The following is a 17,646-nucleotide window of genomic DNA, read 5'->3' on the forward strand; positions in this document are numbered from 1 at the left end:
GATGGAAAACCTCTCTCTTTCTGCCTCTCCTCTCTCTGTGTAACTCTTTCAAATAAATAAATAAATCTTTTTAAAAAATTAGGGAATAATTTTTTTTTCAAGTCTTTTAATGTCTTAGGTAATAGAAGGCAGGCATTGTACCTTCTGCATTCTGTCTGTTGCAATACAGTGGTCTACCCATCCTTGGGGGGAGGGTGCATTCCAGGACTCAAAGGGGAAGCCTGAAATCACAGATCAAACCCTTGACATACTGTTTTTTCCCTGTTTGTTCTTATTGTAGATCTTAGCAATATCAGTATCTGATTTTTTTCTGCCCTTATCTACTAAAATACTGGCACCTTTTCACTAAAGGAATCACTTTACACCTTTTCTTTTTGCCATATCCAAATTGCCGGCATCATTATTTTTCCATGGGGCCATTATTAAGTAAAATAAAATAAGGTTACTTGAACCCAAGTACTGTGATACCAAAATAGTTGCTCCAGTAACCCAACTGGCTCCTGGACAGATAGTGTAGTGTAGGTGCTGGACAGCCCAAGGTGGGCAGCCCTCGTTGGCATACGATTTCATCTCTCAGAATGTTGTGCTGTTTAAAACTTATGGAATACTTATTTCTAGAATTTTCCATTTAATATTTTTGGACCCATATTGACTATGGGTTACTGAAACTTATGGAAAGCAAAATGACAGATAAGAAGGGACTAATGTATATTGCCTTTGGTTGAAGTATGTATATTAAAATCTGGCCTACATAGGTATGTAGTTGGAATTAGCCTTTTCAGGTCATTGAGAATATTGTTTGATTACTACATTAGAGTTCATCAAGTAGCAGTTTCTCAAAGTTTAGTTGCAATGTGGAATGTGGAACTGTGTCAATAATTGTTGTAGGTTGTCACAGTGTGTTCAGTGCCCTGTTCTCTTGAACTTAGAGTGGAATTTCTACCCACTCATAACTTTGTCCCATCACACCACCGTCATTTGGAATGTATTGAGTAACTGAATTATACCTATCTTCCAAATATTGACATATTTCATTTTGCTATTTCAAAACAATCAGCAAGCACCAGTGTCTTTAGAAGGGTCTGAAGTTGGGGTGCTGCGGATCTCACGGTGGCTGTTAGCATGTTTTCAAAAAATTCTTCTTTACATATCAAAGCTCAAATGTTACTCTGGGAAACAAATTTGGGCTAGTTGTTTTCCTTGAAGTGAGAGGTTTACATAGTTTATTTTTGAGCAAATGTCTGCCAAGTCTGTGTAACCATTGTTGGTTGGATGGTTGTTCCTTCCATTTAAATTGATGAGCCATGAAGAAAGCGGCTAGCGCAGCTGGCGGCTCTAACAGTTGCAGCAGTGTTTCCCACCAGATGACTTCGATATCTAGCAGAAGTATCCTGTGGGCACATCCTATTTTCTTACATACAGTATCAAAAGGATATATACTGATGTACCACGATGTAATCAAGTAATTTTGCTAGTTCATCAAGGGCAAATGGCACAGAGAGATACAAGGATATATTTTACTGCCACTGTCTTGATTCATATTAAGGCATCTACAGTTTTAGCCATAATTGCCTTTGTGTCATTAGTGTACATTGAGTGGAAAACAGAATTAATGCCTTAGTATTATTATAAAAATGTTTTTGACCTTGCTAGTGTAGACCATACAAAGAAAAGAAATTGTTCTTGGTTAGAATAAGTTAGAGAAGGCCCTGTGATAGAGATCAGTATAATGTGCGTGTTGTGCCTTGTTTCTTCTTCTTTGCCCGCATTTTCCTGTGGAAAGTAGGAAAGCAGCACATTAAAAAGCATTATTCATGTTACTTCTAAAGTCATTCATTGGGGCCGGGGCCTGGCTCACTTGGTTAATCCTCCACCTGTGGCAGCAGCATCCCATATGGGTGCCGGGTTCTAATCCCAGTTGTTCCTCTTCCAGTCTAGCTCTCTGCTGTGGCCCGGGAGGGCAGTGGCGGATGGCCCAGGTGCTTGGGCCCCTGCACCCGTATGGGAGAACAAGAAGAAGCACCTGGCTCCTGGCTTCGGATCGGCACAGCGCCAGCCATGGCGGCCATTTGGGGAGTGAACCAACAGAAGGAAGACCTTTATCTCTGTCTCTCTTTCTCACTGTCTATAACTCCACCTGTCAAATAAATAAATAAATAAACTTCTGTTAAAAAAAATAGTCATTCATTGAATCAGTAAATATCTGCTGAGTACCTACTTTGTATAAGTTATTTTTATTGTTAAGAAATGAAAATAAATAGCATTTAGAATGACGATCAGGCTGGTAAGAGCCTCTGCTCTCCCCACAGTACAGCACTTGCTGTGTGCTGGGCACTCTGTTCATACCTTCATGTCATGGGAACCTCAGGAGGGAGTAGGTTTCATAGAAAATCCACTGGAGTTTGTGCTGGACTCACACTTTTCGTGTAACTAAGACGAATCACTTCTTTGGGTTTAGTTTTCTCAAGGGTAAAATAAGGGACCGAGACTTCATAAACTTTCCAGGTTTAAAATTATTCATCTAAAATACATCTTACTGCGTGTCCTTAATACTGCACAGTTTATTAGAAAGCCAAAAAACAGTTACCAAATCATTAACATGAACTTTTTGAAACCTTGTGTCCCTTTCACTTCAAATTAATTGATGAAGTACATTTTTCTTTACTGAGTTACCAGAATGTTCCTAACTGACCACAGAGCTGATGACAGACGTGAGCACCATGCTGGGTTGGGCACTCTTGCAGACAGCCATGAAAATGATGTGCACAAAGGGTAGGAAAAGTGAAGGAGAGCAATACAAAGCCATCATGCTTTAGGTTCGTTAATTGAAATATCTCACGTGTCTTTGTTAGGCCCTTGCAACGTGTGTAATTTAGACTACTGGCATAAACAGGGCGATGTCCTAATCTCGAGGTCCCCTGAAGGTGTTACGTTGCCTGTCAGAGGAGAATTAAAGTCACAGAAGGAACTAAGGTTACTAATCGGATGACTTTAAAATGGGGGGGGGGGGTGGTGGCGGGAATCCAATAAAACCGTCCTTAAAAGGGAAGCCAGGGTTCTTTGGAAGAAGGGTCAGTGTTGGAGTGACATAACAAAGTCTAAAGGAGGTGTTGATAGCTGTGAGGGGGCCACCGGCCAAGCAATGCAGGCAGCCTGCAGGTGTTGGAGAAGGCAAGAGAAAGATCCCCTGGAGCTTCCAGAACAGCTGTGCTGCCAGCCCAGGGTTAGCCCAGTGAAACTCCAGGAATCAAGTGGTTACTGTAAGCCTCTTATGAGGTTAGTCAGCTTGTTCCAGCAGCAATAGAAAACAAATCAAGAGAGAAGACTAACACAGAGAGAGAAACGTAGAAGTCAGCTACACAAGATCGTTACAGACTGGGGGGGATGCCTTGAAGCATATGAACAAGGTGACATGAGAGTGAGGTGGTCATGGAAGCAGACTGAGACTGTGACACTGGGGCAGAGGCACGGGGGAAGAGAAACCATGGAAGAGTTGGAAGCAATATTCTGGGTAGTAGGAAATAAAGAGACAAGAGCTTAGAGTGGAGAATCGCTTGTGATTTGCAAAGATCAGAAAGGTCCTTCAGTGAGAGTGTGCAAGAGTAGTGGGGAAGATGAGGGCCCAAACATGCAGGCCATAACAGAACAGTGAAAAACCAGTGAGGGGCCAGCATAGTGGGTAAAGCCACCCCACCCTCCCCCAAGGCGCTGGCATCTCACATGCGTCCCAGCTGTTCCACGTCCAATCCAGCCCCTTGCTAACGCACCTGGGAAAGCAGCGGAAGATGGCCCAAGGGCTTGGTCCCCTGCATGCTTGTGGGAGAACTGGAAGAAGCTCCTGGCTCCTGGATTCAGATTGGCCCAGCTCCAGCCATTTGCAGCCATTTGGGGAGTGAACCAGTGGATGGAGTCTCTCTCTCTCTCTCTCTGTAGCTCTGCCTTTCAAATAAATATTTAAAAAGAAAAACCACTGAAAGATTTCATAAAGGAAAGTGATTTATTTTTCTTTATGTTTTTGAAAGATCTCACCAGCCACTGTGGTAGAGAAGGACAAGAGGACCAATGTTGTGGGTATTGTAGTAGCCCAGAGTTAATAGTTTGAAGGATAGTAGTGGCTTTGGAGATGGAGAGATGGATTGGACATGAATTCTGGAAGATGAGTAGGAATTTGGCCCTGGAGATTAGAGAAAAAGGCAGAAGGGGAGGCATGAAAGTGCAGAGCTGTCTGGGGAGTGGAGCGTTCTGGGCCCACAGAGCAGGAGGGAAGGATGCGGGGAGAGAGTGGGAGCCGTTGTGTCTACCTCTGGAGAGCCTTATTCACCAAGCGTAGGAGTTTGGAATTTATGGTGTGTACAGTGGAGAGTCACGAGAAACCAAGGGAAGGAACAGTCTCCAAACTGAAGCTTTGTGGGTGTCCATTTGCATGTGCCCTGCATTCTCACTCTGAGGCAAAGAAGACCAGTAAGGGTATTTTGCTCTATAGATTGTGAGAAGTTCAGGAAGGTTTCATTACATGCTTGTCAATGAAGTGTTTGATAATTCATTGGGAGCCTTGCTTTTTGTTGCTGTTTTGTTTGTTGATGGGGATGTCTTTTCGTTGTTGGGTTCTACCAGTCTGCTTGTCTTGGAGAAGCAGGGTAGTAGCCCCGGGCAGAGTGTGGTCTCCACAGCCACAGGGCCTAGGTTGGAGTCCTGACTCCAGTAGCAACTGGTCTACCTTTGCAAGGTGTGTAACTTCTAAGTCTCAGTTTTCTTGCTTGTAAGATGAGGATAATAATTCTTTTCTTCATGTGGTGTGTTAAGGATGAGCTGATTCAGTGCACAGAAAGCATGACAACTTAATGAGCACTTTGTGGGTCAGGGTTGGAGCAAGGTGCAAAACATGAGCTGCATTGACTGGCTCAGCTCTTTTTAACAGTTGTGTTAATTTGCTAGGTCATGATTCCCTTACTTTTAAATTAAATACGCTTTTCTCCATTTATTTCCATTTATGTTATTACATTTGCTGTGCATGTGTGTGTGTTTCCAAGGATGTCCACTTCCTTCACCCCTGAGTCCTTCTGCACTCTGAGATAAAATTTATAAGAAAAGGTGTGGTTGCTTCACATGATCTTCTGGTTGGCTGGATACTTATTTTCTGAAATAGACTGTGTGCAAAGATGTTTGCACTCCCCCTGCTTCTCAGGTAAATAAGGTAAAACATTAGGAGTTCTTCAGTGTTACAATTTAAATTTATTTAACTTGCCAATCGCGTATTTCAAGCAAAAAAAAAATTCAGAATTTTATTTCTGTGGCATATTAGCAGAGGATAAAAGAGAGGTTAGAAGTAGTCCGGGACTCCGATAGGATTTACTTTCTTTATCACTCTGAACTCATCTACCATCAGACTCTGCCATAATGTATAGAACTCACATTTTATAAGAACTGAATTAGAGACTGTAGCTCTTCCATGTCTTCCTTTTCCTACGTCCCAGAAAGCGTTAAGTCAAGGAACTACATTACTCACTCTAACTGGACAACTCACAAGCTTGTAACATGTTGTAATGTTTAGAAGGTCTCAGTAAAACTAAACTCTGGTTGCCTATAAATTGTTTTTAATGCTTCCTTAAGAAATCAATTCCAGATCAGAATTCCGCAGTGTGACCCTGACAGTTGTGTGCTGTGTGTCCTGTACTGGAGTCCAGGAGCTGGAGAAACTTCCTTTACCAGGAACATGGAGTGTGGTCCCGAAGCCTTCCGCGGTGGGGCTGCTCGTGGGGCCTGTGCACTGTGTCATTCCCCTGGAGCTCAGGGAAAATGCGTCCTCAAACAGCATCGCCAAGTCCATGGCTTCTTACTCCCCATTCTGTGGTACTCCTTCCCCTGACCAACATGTGCTGTCTTGTGAGTTCATAGGTGTCAATTGAAAACAATCCTTGTTCTCTTCCTTGACCTTATTTTTCACAACCATTCCACCTCCTCATCAGTGAGCCTCAAAACCAACCACGAGAGAAGTGTCTTCTGAGATTGGTAAATGACAAGATATGTCTCAGGCTTTTTCTCTACGTAGGAAGAACAGAGTTACACCAGCTCCAGTGGTAGAAGCCATGTAGATATGTGCTTGTGTGTGCAGGTGTAGGTGTGCTGTTGGGGCCTGCACTGGGGGTTATCAGTTGCCTCCGACAAGGGAAGCGTGTGTTGTCCACACAGCCTTTGTCCCGGGCACCTGTGCAGGTGGGAACGGAAGATCTTCACCTCTCGCCGAGTATCACCTCCGCTGTTTTGCAAGAAGAGGTGAATGCCATTTGTGCTTCCGAGCACACTGCTGCTGGCTTTCACACAGAAGGAAGTCGGGCTTCTTGTTGCCTAAGCATAACGTGAATCCTTTCATTTCAAAACTCTCAAGATGTGCGCTCACAGCATAGTGATTTTACCTTCTTAAATATCATTTAACCTTATTTTTAACATTTCGTTATCTTGGCTACTGTTTTTAAATATACCTCCACTCCACTGTAATCAAAATACTGATAACGTGAAAATACCAGAGAAGAAAATGTTTCCTTTCATCCCAGTTAAGTTTTCCGCAGTTTGCCGCTGGCAGCATTTAGTTGCTAGGTATTATTTCACATCTTCCTTGGGCCTTTAAAATGTATCTTACATGTTTTTTAAGTAACACAAGCATTCGAGCAGTATGGAAGGCATACAGTATAAAAAACGGGTCATTCTTTCTTTACTCACTTCCTCGTGTGTGTTCTAGATGTTGCAATTTGTACGCAGCAGCCTGCACGCGTGTGCTGTGCTGGGAAGACCATTTCCTGGAGAACGCGCTCGGCCTGTTGTGGATGCCTTCTCGTGTCCGTACAAAGGGATCTTAGATGATGGTTAAGGCTTTTCTGTAATTAAAAACAGCTTTGCAGATAAACATATATAGGTGTATTTGCACACCTGTCTAAGGTAATTTGTCAGGTAAATGTCAGGCGGTTGTTAGACTAGTCACATGCCCAAGGGGAGGTAGCCCCTCAGTGGAGACGCTCGCTCAAACCAGGCGGTCGGGTTCTACATTTTGATCGATAGTGCCAGATTAACGCTGTGTGGAAGAATGCACTCTGTCCTAATCCTTGCTTACACCATGTGTCTCTGAGACTGACACTGTCCCTCTCTCCCGTTTTGCCAATTAAACGAACTTCCCTTATCTAGAAGTTAGAACTCACAGGCTGTGTTCTAGATGCAGGGGCACAGCCGTGAGCCGGGACAGTGAGCCACGTGATCATGAGGGTTGCGTGGATGAGGTGGGAAGCGAGGAATGACTTGAGCAGAAGGACTACAAGGATCCCCTGATCCTCTAGAAGGATTTCTGTGGCTGCTGTATGGAAAAGTGACTGCAGGAGACAAAGGTGGTGGCAGGGGGCCCACCAGACAGGGGCCGGTTGCCGTGTTCTGGGCTGGAGATGCTGCTACTTCCTGAGAGGTGGGTGGGAGAGGCACTGTGTGGTCAGATCCGGAACATATCATCCAACAGCTGTGCATGGATTCCAAAAATTGGTGCACCAAAATTAACTTTGTTTTAGTATCATTTTCCATGAACTTTTTGAAGTCCCTCCACGTTCTTATGAGTATTTAAGATTTCTCAGTAAAATATAGAAATTAGCCATTTGGTGACTTATGTTTGTCACAGTTTGTTGTTTTTCAACAGTTTCCTGTTGACTTGAGACTTTTTTATATGTGCAGTTATGGGTTTCATGCTGTACTTAATAAAGTCTTCTTAGTCCAACATTATGAAAGAATTTGTGTTTTCTTTTAATACTTTAATGATTTCATCTAAGTTAAAATCTTTCTTTCATGTGGATTTCATTTTGGTGACAGTTGTAAGGTGGGGATCTGGATTTATTTTTCCGCATTCATTTTTTTTTTTAAGATTTATTTATTTGAAGGGCAGAGTTACAGAGAGGCAGAGGCAGAGAGAGAGAGAGAGATTTTCCATCTGCTGGTTCACTCCGCAGGAGGCTGCAATGGCCACAGCTGAGCCGATCTGAAGCCAGGAGCCAGGAGCTTCTTCCAGGTCTCCCAGCGGGTGCAGGGGCCCAAGGACTTGGGCCATCTTGTACTGCTTTCCCAGGCCATAGCAGAGAGCTGGATTGGAAGTAGAGCAGCTGGGACTAGAACCAGTGCCCAGATGGGATGCCGACACTGCAGGCTGTGGCTTTACCCGCTATGCCACGGTGCCGGGCCCCTCCACATGCATTTTTACTAAATAATGCATCTTTCCATCACTGATTTGCAACACTATTATTTGTTCAAACTCACTGATGGTCCGCCTTCCCTCTAACAATGTAGGTCCGTCTCAGTTTCTGTAGCTCTGGGGTGTGCTTTACCATCTGGCGTGGCTGGTCCATGTTTTCCTGCCCCCACCATTGCTATTATTTTTCTGAACTTTCCTGAATATTGCTATTTTTTAATTTTCCCAGCTCGTAATACCAGCAAGATGCATTGAGCACCTATTGCAGTACTTACTGTTTTGCATATGTAATTATTTCCTCATTATGAAACCATATGAGGATATGCCATTATTAGTCCTACCTGGCAGCTGAGGAAGCTGAGGCCTGAGAGGAAGTCACGTGCCCAAGGGGAGGTAGCCCGTGGGTGGGGAAGCCGGCTCGAACCAGGCAGTCAGGTTTCAGGGTCCCTGCTTTTACCTCCCTCTATACACTTCAGGATTCCTTGGTGTAAGTCATTTAGATTTAGGTTTAGAATCTAAAACAACCATCTTAATTTTTATAGAATTTTCCAGAAATTCCACTGATAAATAATTTTGCTTTGTTCTTTCCAATATTTGTACTTTCTCTTTTGTTCTTTTTTTAAAAAAGTGGTTTGTTATTTATAACATTGTTTAACAATGATGATAATACTCCTCTTTAACTTGTAAATGCTGATACATAATCATTTATCATGATAACTAACTTCAGTTTTGTTTTTATGCAAATGCCTTTCAGTGTCTATAGAATTCATTATTTATCATTGACTAAATTAATATAGCTAATTCACATATTTCTAATGTTGAATAATATTTTGTTTTAATATATTTAATATTTTTAATTTTTTAAAGTTTTATGCAAAATGCAGAGACACATGTGTGCACACACACACACACACACTCAAAAGAGAGGTCTTCCATCCATTGGTTCATTCCCCAGATGCCTGCAACAGCAAGGGCTAGACTAGACCAAAGCCAGGAGCCTGGAATTCTATCCAGATCTCTCTCTCTCTCTCTCTCTCTCTCTCTCTCTCTCTCTCGTGTGGGCGCCAGGGACCTAGGCCCTTAAACTATCACTGCTGCCTCCCAGAGTGCACATTAACAGGAAGTAGGAATCAGAAGGGGAGGAACTGGGACTTGAACCAGGCACTCCAATACCAGATAAGGGCATGCCAAGCAGTGGCTTACCACTATGCCAAACACAATGCGTAGATGTGTTTAATATCTTATTTAGAACTTTCGCCTCAGTGACTAATAAATAGACTGAGCTTGCGGGTGGGGCTGAGGGGGCAGGAGGTGCACACGTGTATGTGTGCTCTTTCTCAGATTTTAGTTTGCCGTTATTCTGACTTCATAGAAGGAATTTGGATTCTTCATTTTCTCCTCTCTTTAAAAAGTAAGAGAGTCATCAGCCCTTTGAAGATCTGAAGAAATTCACCTGGGAAGATACCTGGCAGTTTTTCAGTGGTTAAACTGTTTTATATCTTCCTGAATTTATTCCATGATCTGTCTGTGCCACTTTACTATCTCTTCTACAATTTTATAAGTTCTATAAAATGATAAATGTAGTGATAGTGTTTACATTTTCCTAGAAAGAATTTTCATTGATTAATTTTATTTGCTTAGATTTGTAAAAGATATATATGGTATCTCAAATTCCTTTACAGTCAGAGTTACTTTGATTCACTTATATTTTAGTATTGAACGTTTGTGCTTCTGAGTTTTCTCCAGAACTGAGTGTGCTAATAGTTGTCTGTTTTATTGATTTTAAAGATTAGGTTTTCGAATTGATTTATCAGCAGCAACATGGCATCTCTACTTTTTGACTGAATAGTTTCTGCTTTTGTATTTTTGATTCTGTATTCATACTTGTGTTTCTGTCATACTGCCCATATTCCATAAGTAGTAGTTGATATAAATTAAAAAGCACCATTTTATAAAAGCATGTTTTACCTCTGAAGGAAATACTGATTATTGATAGCTTGGTGTGAATTATTTTAGTCCACGTACTTCTCTTTACACAGAGAGAAGAGCCACCCATTTCCGGGACTGAGTCTAGTTTAATCCGCTGAGGACTTGCCTCTTTTAGCTGTTTCATTTCTCTGATTGTGAGTTGTGCTGAAATAAGCTGAAATTAGCCCACTGAGTGAATGGGAGTCTTGATAAGGCAGGAAGGAAGGGGGTTGTGATTTAGGAGGAGGGACTCTTGTTAGGGCATATTGATAGGAGGCTTGTAGAAAAGCCAGAAAACGAACTAGGGAAGTGCCCAAGACATAGCCTGAGAGTCCTTGGTAAATCTGCTGTAATGAGAGACGGGAAATGGGAACTCAGATTCTGTAAGCAAGGGTGGCCCTTTACCCTACTTTGCCTGTCACTTTTCATTCTGTCAGTAGCTCGTTGCTGAAGACGTTAAAAACCACAAATCCTTTTGCAGGGATAAAGTTCATAATCATTCTGTTTTTTAAAACATAGCAAAGATTGTATGATTGTTGTTCAATGTAATGGGAAATCTGGATTAGAAAAGATTTTACCTAGAGAGGGACTAAAAAACCTTCCCCCCAGATCTGCTGAACCATTACTATTTATTAAAACCTGACATGTTCGTAGCACTTGGGCACTCTAAAAGCATCATAATTGCTTATTTTTAAAAAACTTAAAATTAGTTAATACACACATACTTATATCACTCATCTGTTATATTAAATATGTATATTATTGCATCCCATTCCTTCATTACATAGTAAACTAGAGATAGTAAGTTAATGATATCTGTCAGTTATGTCAAAAGTCAGCTAACAAATATCTGCGGGACTGCTGGGTACAGTATTCATGGACAGCATAAACTCCCCTTTGCTGGAGTAATATTGCATGCGAAAGTTCACTCTAACCCTGCGAATTATCAGATGACTTCTCCTTTCCATTTTGAGTTCTTTTTACCTGGGCTGGTTGACTGCAGTTTTTTTTTTTTTTTTTTTAGCCCCAAAATGCTATAAATGTAAATGTGTTAGATATACTACCTAGGGTTAACCACAACCTATAACTAACAAAAGTGATACTACTAACACTAAACAGTATTACATCATTAAAAGTTGAAACATAGCGCCGACATAACACCTGACCTTAGAAACAGTGGTGCCTTTCTCAAGATGGCAGGGGTTCCAGCTGTCCGTGCTTGGAGTTTCACTATGCCCAAGTGTAGTAGAGCTTTGCAGTGAGCCAAACCATGTGGGGTTGAAAGTGTAGAATTGATTGATCCCCCATAAATGCTAGCCATATTCTAATTTCAGCTTACAGTATGTAAGTGCCAACTTTAAGAGAGTTTAGCAAGTTATGTATTAGGGTACTAATAAATAAGACTTGCAAGTTAATAACATTATGCAACATCAACCAGAAGTCTCCATTCCAAATAGGAGTGAGTGAGTGAGCAGTACCTGTGGACTTGCATCTTGTTACCAGTTAAAGGCCTGTCATGCAGCGCTTATGGTCAGCTGTGGACAAACCACTGAGAATCAGGCCCCTACCCCGGAGTTCACTCAGCTTATAGTTTGGCTAGAACACAAGGAATTAATTCCCCATGTTTCCATCCTGATATGTATTTTCCTTTTACTATATGAAAAAGTTTTTTTTCTTTATTATATAGACATATTGAACAGATCTCACCAAATATTATTTGTTGAAACATTAACAAATATTTTGTAGGCCAGTTTGACAATGTCTGCTCAGTAAGTTTTCCCTTTGACTTAACAATTCTACCACTACAAATTTGTTTAAGGAATGGCCAGAGATATATTTAGAAGAAAACCTACTCTCTGACATTGTTGTTTTTGCTTACCACTGCAAACAGACTAAATTTTATCAATAGACTATTGACTACATTATATTTGTATACTAGAATGGGAATGCCATGTAGCCATTCAAAAGAAAATGGGAAACCTTCTTAAATAGAAATGTCTCCCAGATACCTTACATGGTGGAAAAAACTGGCCAAAGAGGGGGATATGGTCATATGTTTGCTTTTAAATATTCATATACTAAATTACATACAGGAAATAAAGAACTTGCATTAAATACAAGGTACATATAAATATATGTCAAGTTTTGTGTTATAGTTAAGTAGGATTAGCTATATAAAATGTCAGTAGCATGTCTACCTGGTGTACTGAAATAATAAATCTTACTATCATTTTTACCTTCACAGGGCAAATTTGAGAAGAAAAAGTAAAGTTCCTTTGCTTATTTTTTATAGGCTTTGTCTGGATTTAAATTTTTTAAATTTTTTTGATGAACATGTAATACGAATACAGTTTAGTGGAGGACAGTGTAGTAGTTCAACACGTGTAAACACATCAGATAATTAGCATTTCCATTTCCCTTCCCTGACATTTGAAGCCCAAGAGCACCTCTGTGTAGTTCTTTCTGTGGTGACTAATGCTTTATTGTGAACTATGCACAGGCTACCGGTACCCAGTACTTCTGTCTAATTGTGTTTTGGTGATCATTATCCATGCTCCCTCTACAGCAAACATGTATCACTTTTGTCATAAAATAAGACAGAAAACTGTTTGTTCTTGAGGAAATATCTGGAAAACATGCTCATGTTAAAGGATTAATGACCCCACCCAACAATGCTTTTCAACAACATGGGATGTGGAGGAATCCCTGACACGAGCTTGGGGATAATTTAGGTTCTTTGGGAGACGCTCTTCCCTAGGTCAATGAAAGCTGTTTGGTTCTTTGTTCTCATCTTTTCCTGATTACCCACAGTATTGATTTTATTGTTTCCTTCATGTTCTCAAATGTGTGTGTCTGCATATGCATGTGCACATGCGTGTGTGTGTGTGTGTGTGTGTACAGACTCCAAGTATGCATATCATTTTAGCATTTAGATGATTTAAGAATGGTTGGAAAATTCGAAGAAGCAGTGAAAAGAATAAGTAAAAGTGATTATTGATTAGTTATCCCGACGAAGCCAGGCAAGCTTCCTTGTTCTCCCATCCTCAGTCTTAGCAAAGGGGAACCACTCTGCAAATAGTTGAAAGGGGTAGTCCAGTGACCAGTTAAGTGCCCAATTAACTACTATTTATACCTTTATAACGATTATTATAAAGACTCTGCATGAAAACATTGATTACAGTAGTAGGTCATTTGCTTTAAAGAATTTCATTCTCAACTATTATTACTCATGGTCTGTGAACTATGGAATCGTTAGGATAATTACGTATCTGTATAATGCTGGTGTTAAATTTCATTAAGAGGGGCCAGTGCTGTAGCACAGGAGGTTAAGCTGTGACCTGCAGCACCAGCATCCTATTTGGGTGCTGGTTTGAGTCCCAGCTGCTCCACTTCCAATCAGGCTCTCCCAGCTAATGTGCCTGGGAAAGCAGCGGAAGATGGCCCAATCCCTGGGCCTCTTCACCCCCACATAGGAGACCTAGAAGAAGCTCCTGGCTCCTGGCTCTGATCTGGTATAGTCCTGGCCATTGCAGCCATTTGGGGAATGAACTAGCAGATGGAAGATCTCTCTGGTTCTTCTTCTCTCTGTAACTACATGTTTCAAATAAATGAATGAATATTAAAAATTTCATTGAGAGTCATTAAAAATTATGGAAAGTTTGTCCATTGGAATACTTCTGAGTGTCAGTTTTTTTCATAAGTTAGCAACATTACTTAATGCTGCCTTTATTACATAGGAATTTGACTAAACTGATTGATTCTTTCTAAAGTGAGAGTAACATGAGATGCCTGAGCCTCAGAACTTGAAAATACTTTGCTTGTAGCAGGTGGGATGATGGGGTGCTGTTTTATTGGGAAAGATGGTGTCCAGATTTGAATCCCTACATGTACATAAACAGTGTTGTGTACAGTACGCTCATGATGGTTGGAGACAATGTTTGATGTGTTTAAGAACAGACTATGGGATCAGACTGCTGGGGTTCCGGTCTTGACACTGCCACTTCTTAGCTGGCAGCTGTATGATTGTGGACAAATTACCCCTCCCTGCGTTAGTTTCCACCTCTGTAAAGTACGAGTATGAGAAGGAGGTGGTAGACCTCCGTTGTATACGTTGTTATAAGGTTGTTCTGAGAATGAAGTGAGTTAGTGCTTATAACGCTCGCACATGACGCAGTTGTTCGGTAAGTGCAGCTGCTGGTACTCATCCCCGTTCTGCTCGTCCAGTATCTGGAGTGCTTACACACGTGTTGTCAGGAAGACTGAACTGCTGCCTTCCCAGTATTGTTGGAAGCCTGTTTTTCTTAGGTGTCAGGACTGATTTCATGCCAGTTTTGAGTGTTCGTTTCTTGTTTGCATTACAGTTACAAACTACAATACTGTGGTGGAAACGAATTCAGATTCAGACGATGAAGACAAACTCCATATCGTGGAAGAAGAGAGTGTCGCCGATGCGGCGGACTGTGAAGGCGGTGTGCCCGAGGACGAGCTGCCGGCAGAGCAGACGGTGCGGCCAGGGCGCGGGGAGCGAGAAGGCGCCTCCCAGAACTGCTGGGAGGATGACGGTAACGCCCCGCTCTTTGTCGTTTTCCGCTCGCTCGGGCCTGTTTTTGTAAAATAGTGACTGAAAAGAGAAATGGCATGAAAAGCTTGAACAGCAAACTTTTTTATTCATCAATATTAGGTGTCCATCTGCATACTGAAGGGGAGGTTCTGAAGAACAATGAATAATAAAACCATGTTGACCATTTGTATTGTACTCGATATGATACACCGAATTCTAGTGGATTTTTCTAAGCAAGATTGAGCTTTCCATATGTTGTGGATTAATCGATTTCATATTGTGACTCCAAATGGAGACTCTACTTAGGTGCAATGAGTTCATGTCCTCTGGGTGTATGCCCAGGAGTGGAATTATTGGATCAGAGTGCAGGTCCATTTCTAGTTCTTAAGGAAGTCTTCATACTGCTTTCCGCAGGACTGTACTAACTCGGCATTCCCAGCAGCAGTATATAGGAGTTCCCCCCCCCTCCACACCTCCACCAGCATTTGTTATTCTCCTTTTCATCATAGCTGTTCTGACAGGAGTGAGGTGGGAGCTCACTGTGGCTTTGGTCTACATCTCCCTGATACTGAGCTTTGTTTCATGTATTTACTAGCCATCTGTCTTTCTTCTCTGAAGGACTGCCCAGTTCTTAAATACCTGCTGTAGCTTGTTTATAGCAGCATTGTTCACAATAGCCAAAATATGTGATCAGCCAAACTGTCCATCATCTAATGAATTAATAAAGAAAATGCGGTATACCTGCGCAGTGGAATACCATTCAGCTCTTAGAAACAAACAAACAAACAGACAAAGCCTTGCCATTTGCAGCAAAACGGGTGGAACTTGAGGACATCATGTCGAGTGAAATGAGCAGAAACAGAAAGACAAATACCATATATTTTCTCTTATATTTGGGAGCTAAAATTTAAAAAATCAATCTAAATGTAGGATGTTGATTTCTAGATGCTGGAAAGAGTTTGGGGTATATGGAAATGATTTGTATTACTTCCTTATAATTTTATTTTTGTAAACTTCAAATATTGCCGAAATAAAGTGTTAAAAATGAAACAACTTAGAGGCAAACAAATTGTATTTTGAAATAGTCAAACTATAATACAATTCAGTGTCAAAAGTTCCAAATACAGATGAAGCATGAGAATCTTTTCTTTTTAAAAAACATTTTATTAGGGGCCAGCGCCATGGCTCACTTGGTTAATCCTCCGCCTGTGGTACCAGCATCCCATATGGGCACCGGATTCTGTCCCGGTTGCTCCTCTTCCAGTCCAGCTCTCTGCTGTGACCCGGGAGTGCAGTGGAGGATGGCCCAAGTGCTTGGGCCCTGCACCCCATGGAAGACCAGGAGGAAGCACCTGGCTCCTGGCTTTGGATCAGTACAGCACCGGCCGTGGCGGACATTTGGGGAGTGAACCAACGGAAGGAAGGCCTTTCTCTCTGCCTCTCTCTCTCACTATCTATAACTCTACCTGTCAAATAAATTAAAAAAATTTTTATTGAAATGCAGCATACATACCAAGAAATGCAAAATAGTGTACAGATGAATTTTTCGCTCATAACTGATACCCAGATTAAGAAAAAAGCATTTCTAGTACCCCAGGAGTCCTCACTGTCCCCCCCATTTCTTTTTTTTTTTAATGTGTGAGATAAGTTTATTGTCATTTACATGACAATAATTCAGTGAAGCACTGTTTATCACTATAGACCAAATGACATGATATCTATTCAATTTTATATTATAATATTTTTAGTCCCACAGATAAGAGAATTCATGTGATTCTTGTCTTTCTGAGTGTGGTTTATTTCACTGGCCATAATGATCTCCAGTTGCATCCATTTTGTTGTGCATATCAGGATTTCATTCTTTTTATGGCTGAGTGGTATTCCATCATATTTTTATATCAGATTTCCTGTATCCAATCATCTAGGATGATTCCATATCTTAGCTGTTGTGAATCGAGCTGCTGGAAACATGGCAGAGCAGGTAACTCTTCCACATGCTGATCTCCTTTGGATATATTCCCAGGAGGGAGTAGCTGGGTCATAGAGTAGTTCTGTTTTTAGTTTTCTGAGGACTACCTGTACTGTCTTCCATAGTGACTGTACGAATTATTTTCAGTGCTCACTAGCCTCTCTATACAGATGTCAGAATCCTGTAAATAATGTGGTTCTTTCACTTGCTACAGATCTTTACTTTCACTCAAGTAAAGCCTGGTTTAGTGGAAGGAGTAGTGAAAGTAGAGACCTTCTCGTTAATGCCCTTTTAGTGAGCAAATACCAGATGTTTAACTTACTTCCTCATCTGTCAGATGGAAAAATGGTAGTATACTTTTATTCTGCCTCTCAACTCTCTTCCTTCTGCTTTTCCTAATAAACTGCAATTACTTAGTTTATTACTTAGCCTGTCTTGCCAAGACATTTAAACATCAGTGGTATAGAAGGACAATGTGAGGGTGGCATCTAATAAGATTTAACAGTTTGGGGATCAGAAACATGGCCACCAGCAGAGGCAAAGAGGGACATGTAAGAAGTCAGATGGAACATGGTCATACAGAGGGGAAGCTGTCCAGCCAGAATGCAAGGCCAAGGAACTTACCTAGGCAAGATACCAGGATGAAGACCAGGAAGTCTGGGCAAATCGGTCCAGTATGGAAGTGAGAGAATGTGAATAATGAGATGTCGAAGCTTAAAAATCCAAATAATAGCCATTGGCTAACAGACGCAAGATTCTGCAGTGTGACAAATACCCTAATTAACAAGGGACTTCTGAGTGCGTGTGATCAGCCCTCGTGTCTGTAGCTTTATTCATTTCTATTCAAGCTCTGAAGGATCGGGGATACTGCTGGAATAAGACTGTCTCTGCCTGAGAAGCGTGCAGCTTTTGGGGGAGATTGATAAATAGACT

The 17,646-nt window shown here is 41.3% G+C and overlaps 1 protein-coding gene across 21 annotated transcripts in view; it reads left to right on the forward strand.

The window, feature by feature from the left end:
• ZEB1 (zinc finger E-box binding homeobox 1) overlaps positions 1-17,646 on the forward strand; it is a 184,588-nt gene that overhangs the window by 106,571 nt on the left and 60,371 nt on the right. For all 21 annotated transcript variants that reach the window (XM_070056087.1, XM_070056086.1, XM_051821676.2 and 18 more), the window contains one exon: positions 14,545-14,745. Coding sequence is in view for 9 of the 21 variants with exons in the window: in XM_051821676.2 (XP_051677636.2) it covers positions 14,545-14,745 (201 nt within the window). In the remaining 12 variants the exon portion in view is untranslated. The remainder of the gene's footprint in view (positions 1-14,544; positions 14,746-17,646) is intronic.

The sequence above is a fragment of the Oryctolagus cuniculus genome, chromosome 13 (genome assembly GCF_964237555.1).
Source record: "Oryctolagus cuniculus chromosome 13, mOryCun1.1, whole genome shotgun sequence".
NCBI classification, from domain to species: Eukaryota; Metazoa; Chordata; class Mammalia; order Lagomorpha; family Leporidae; genus Oryctolagus; species Oryctolagus cuniculus.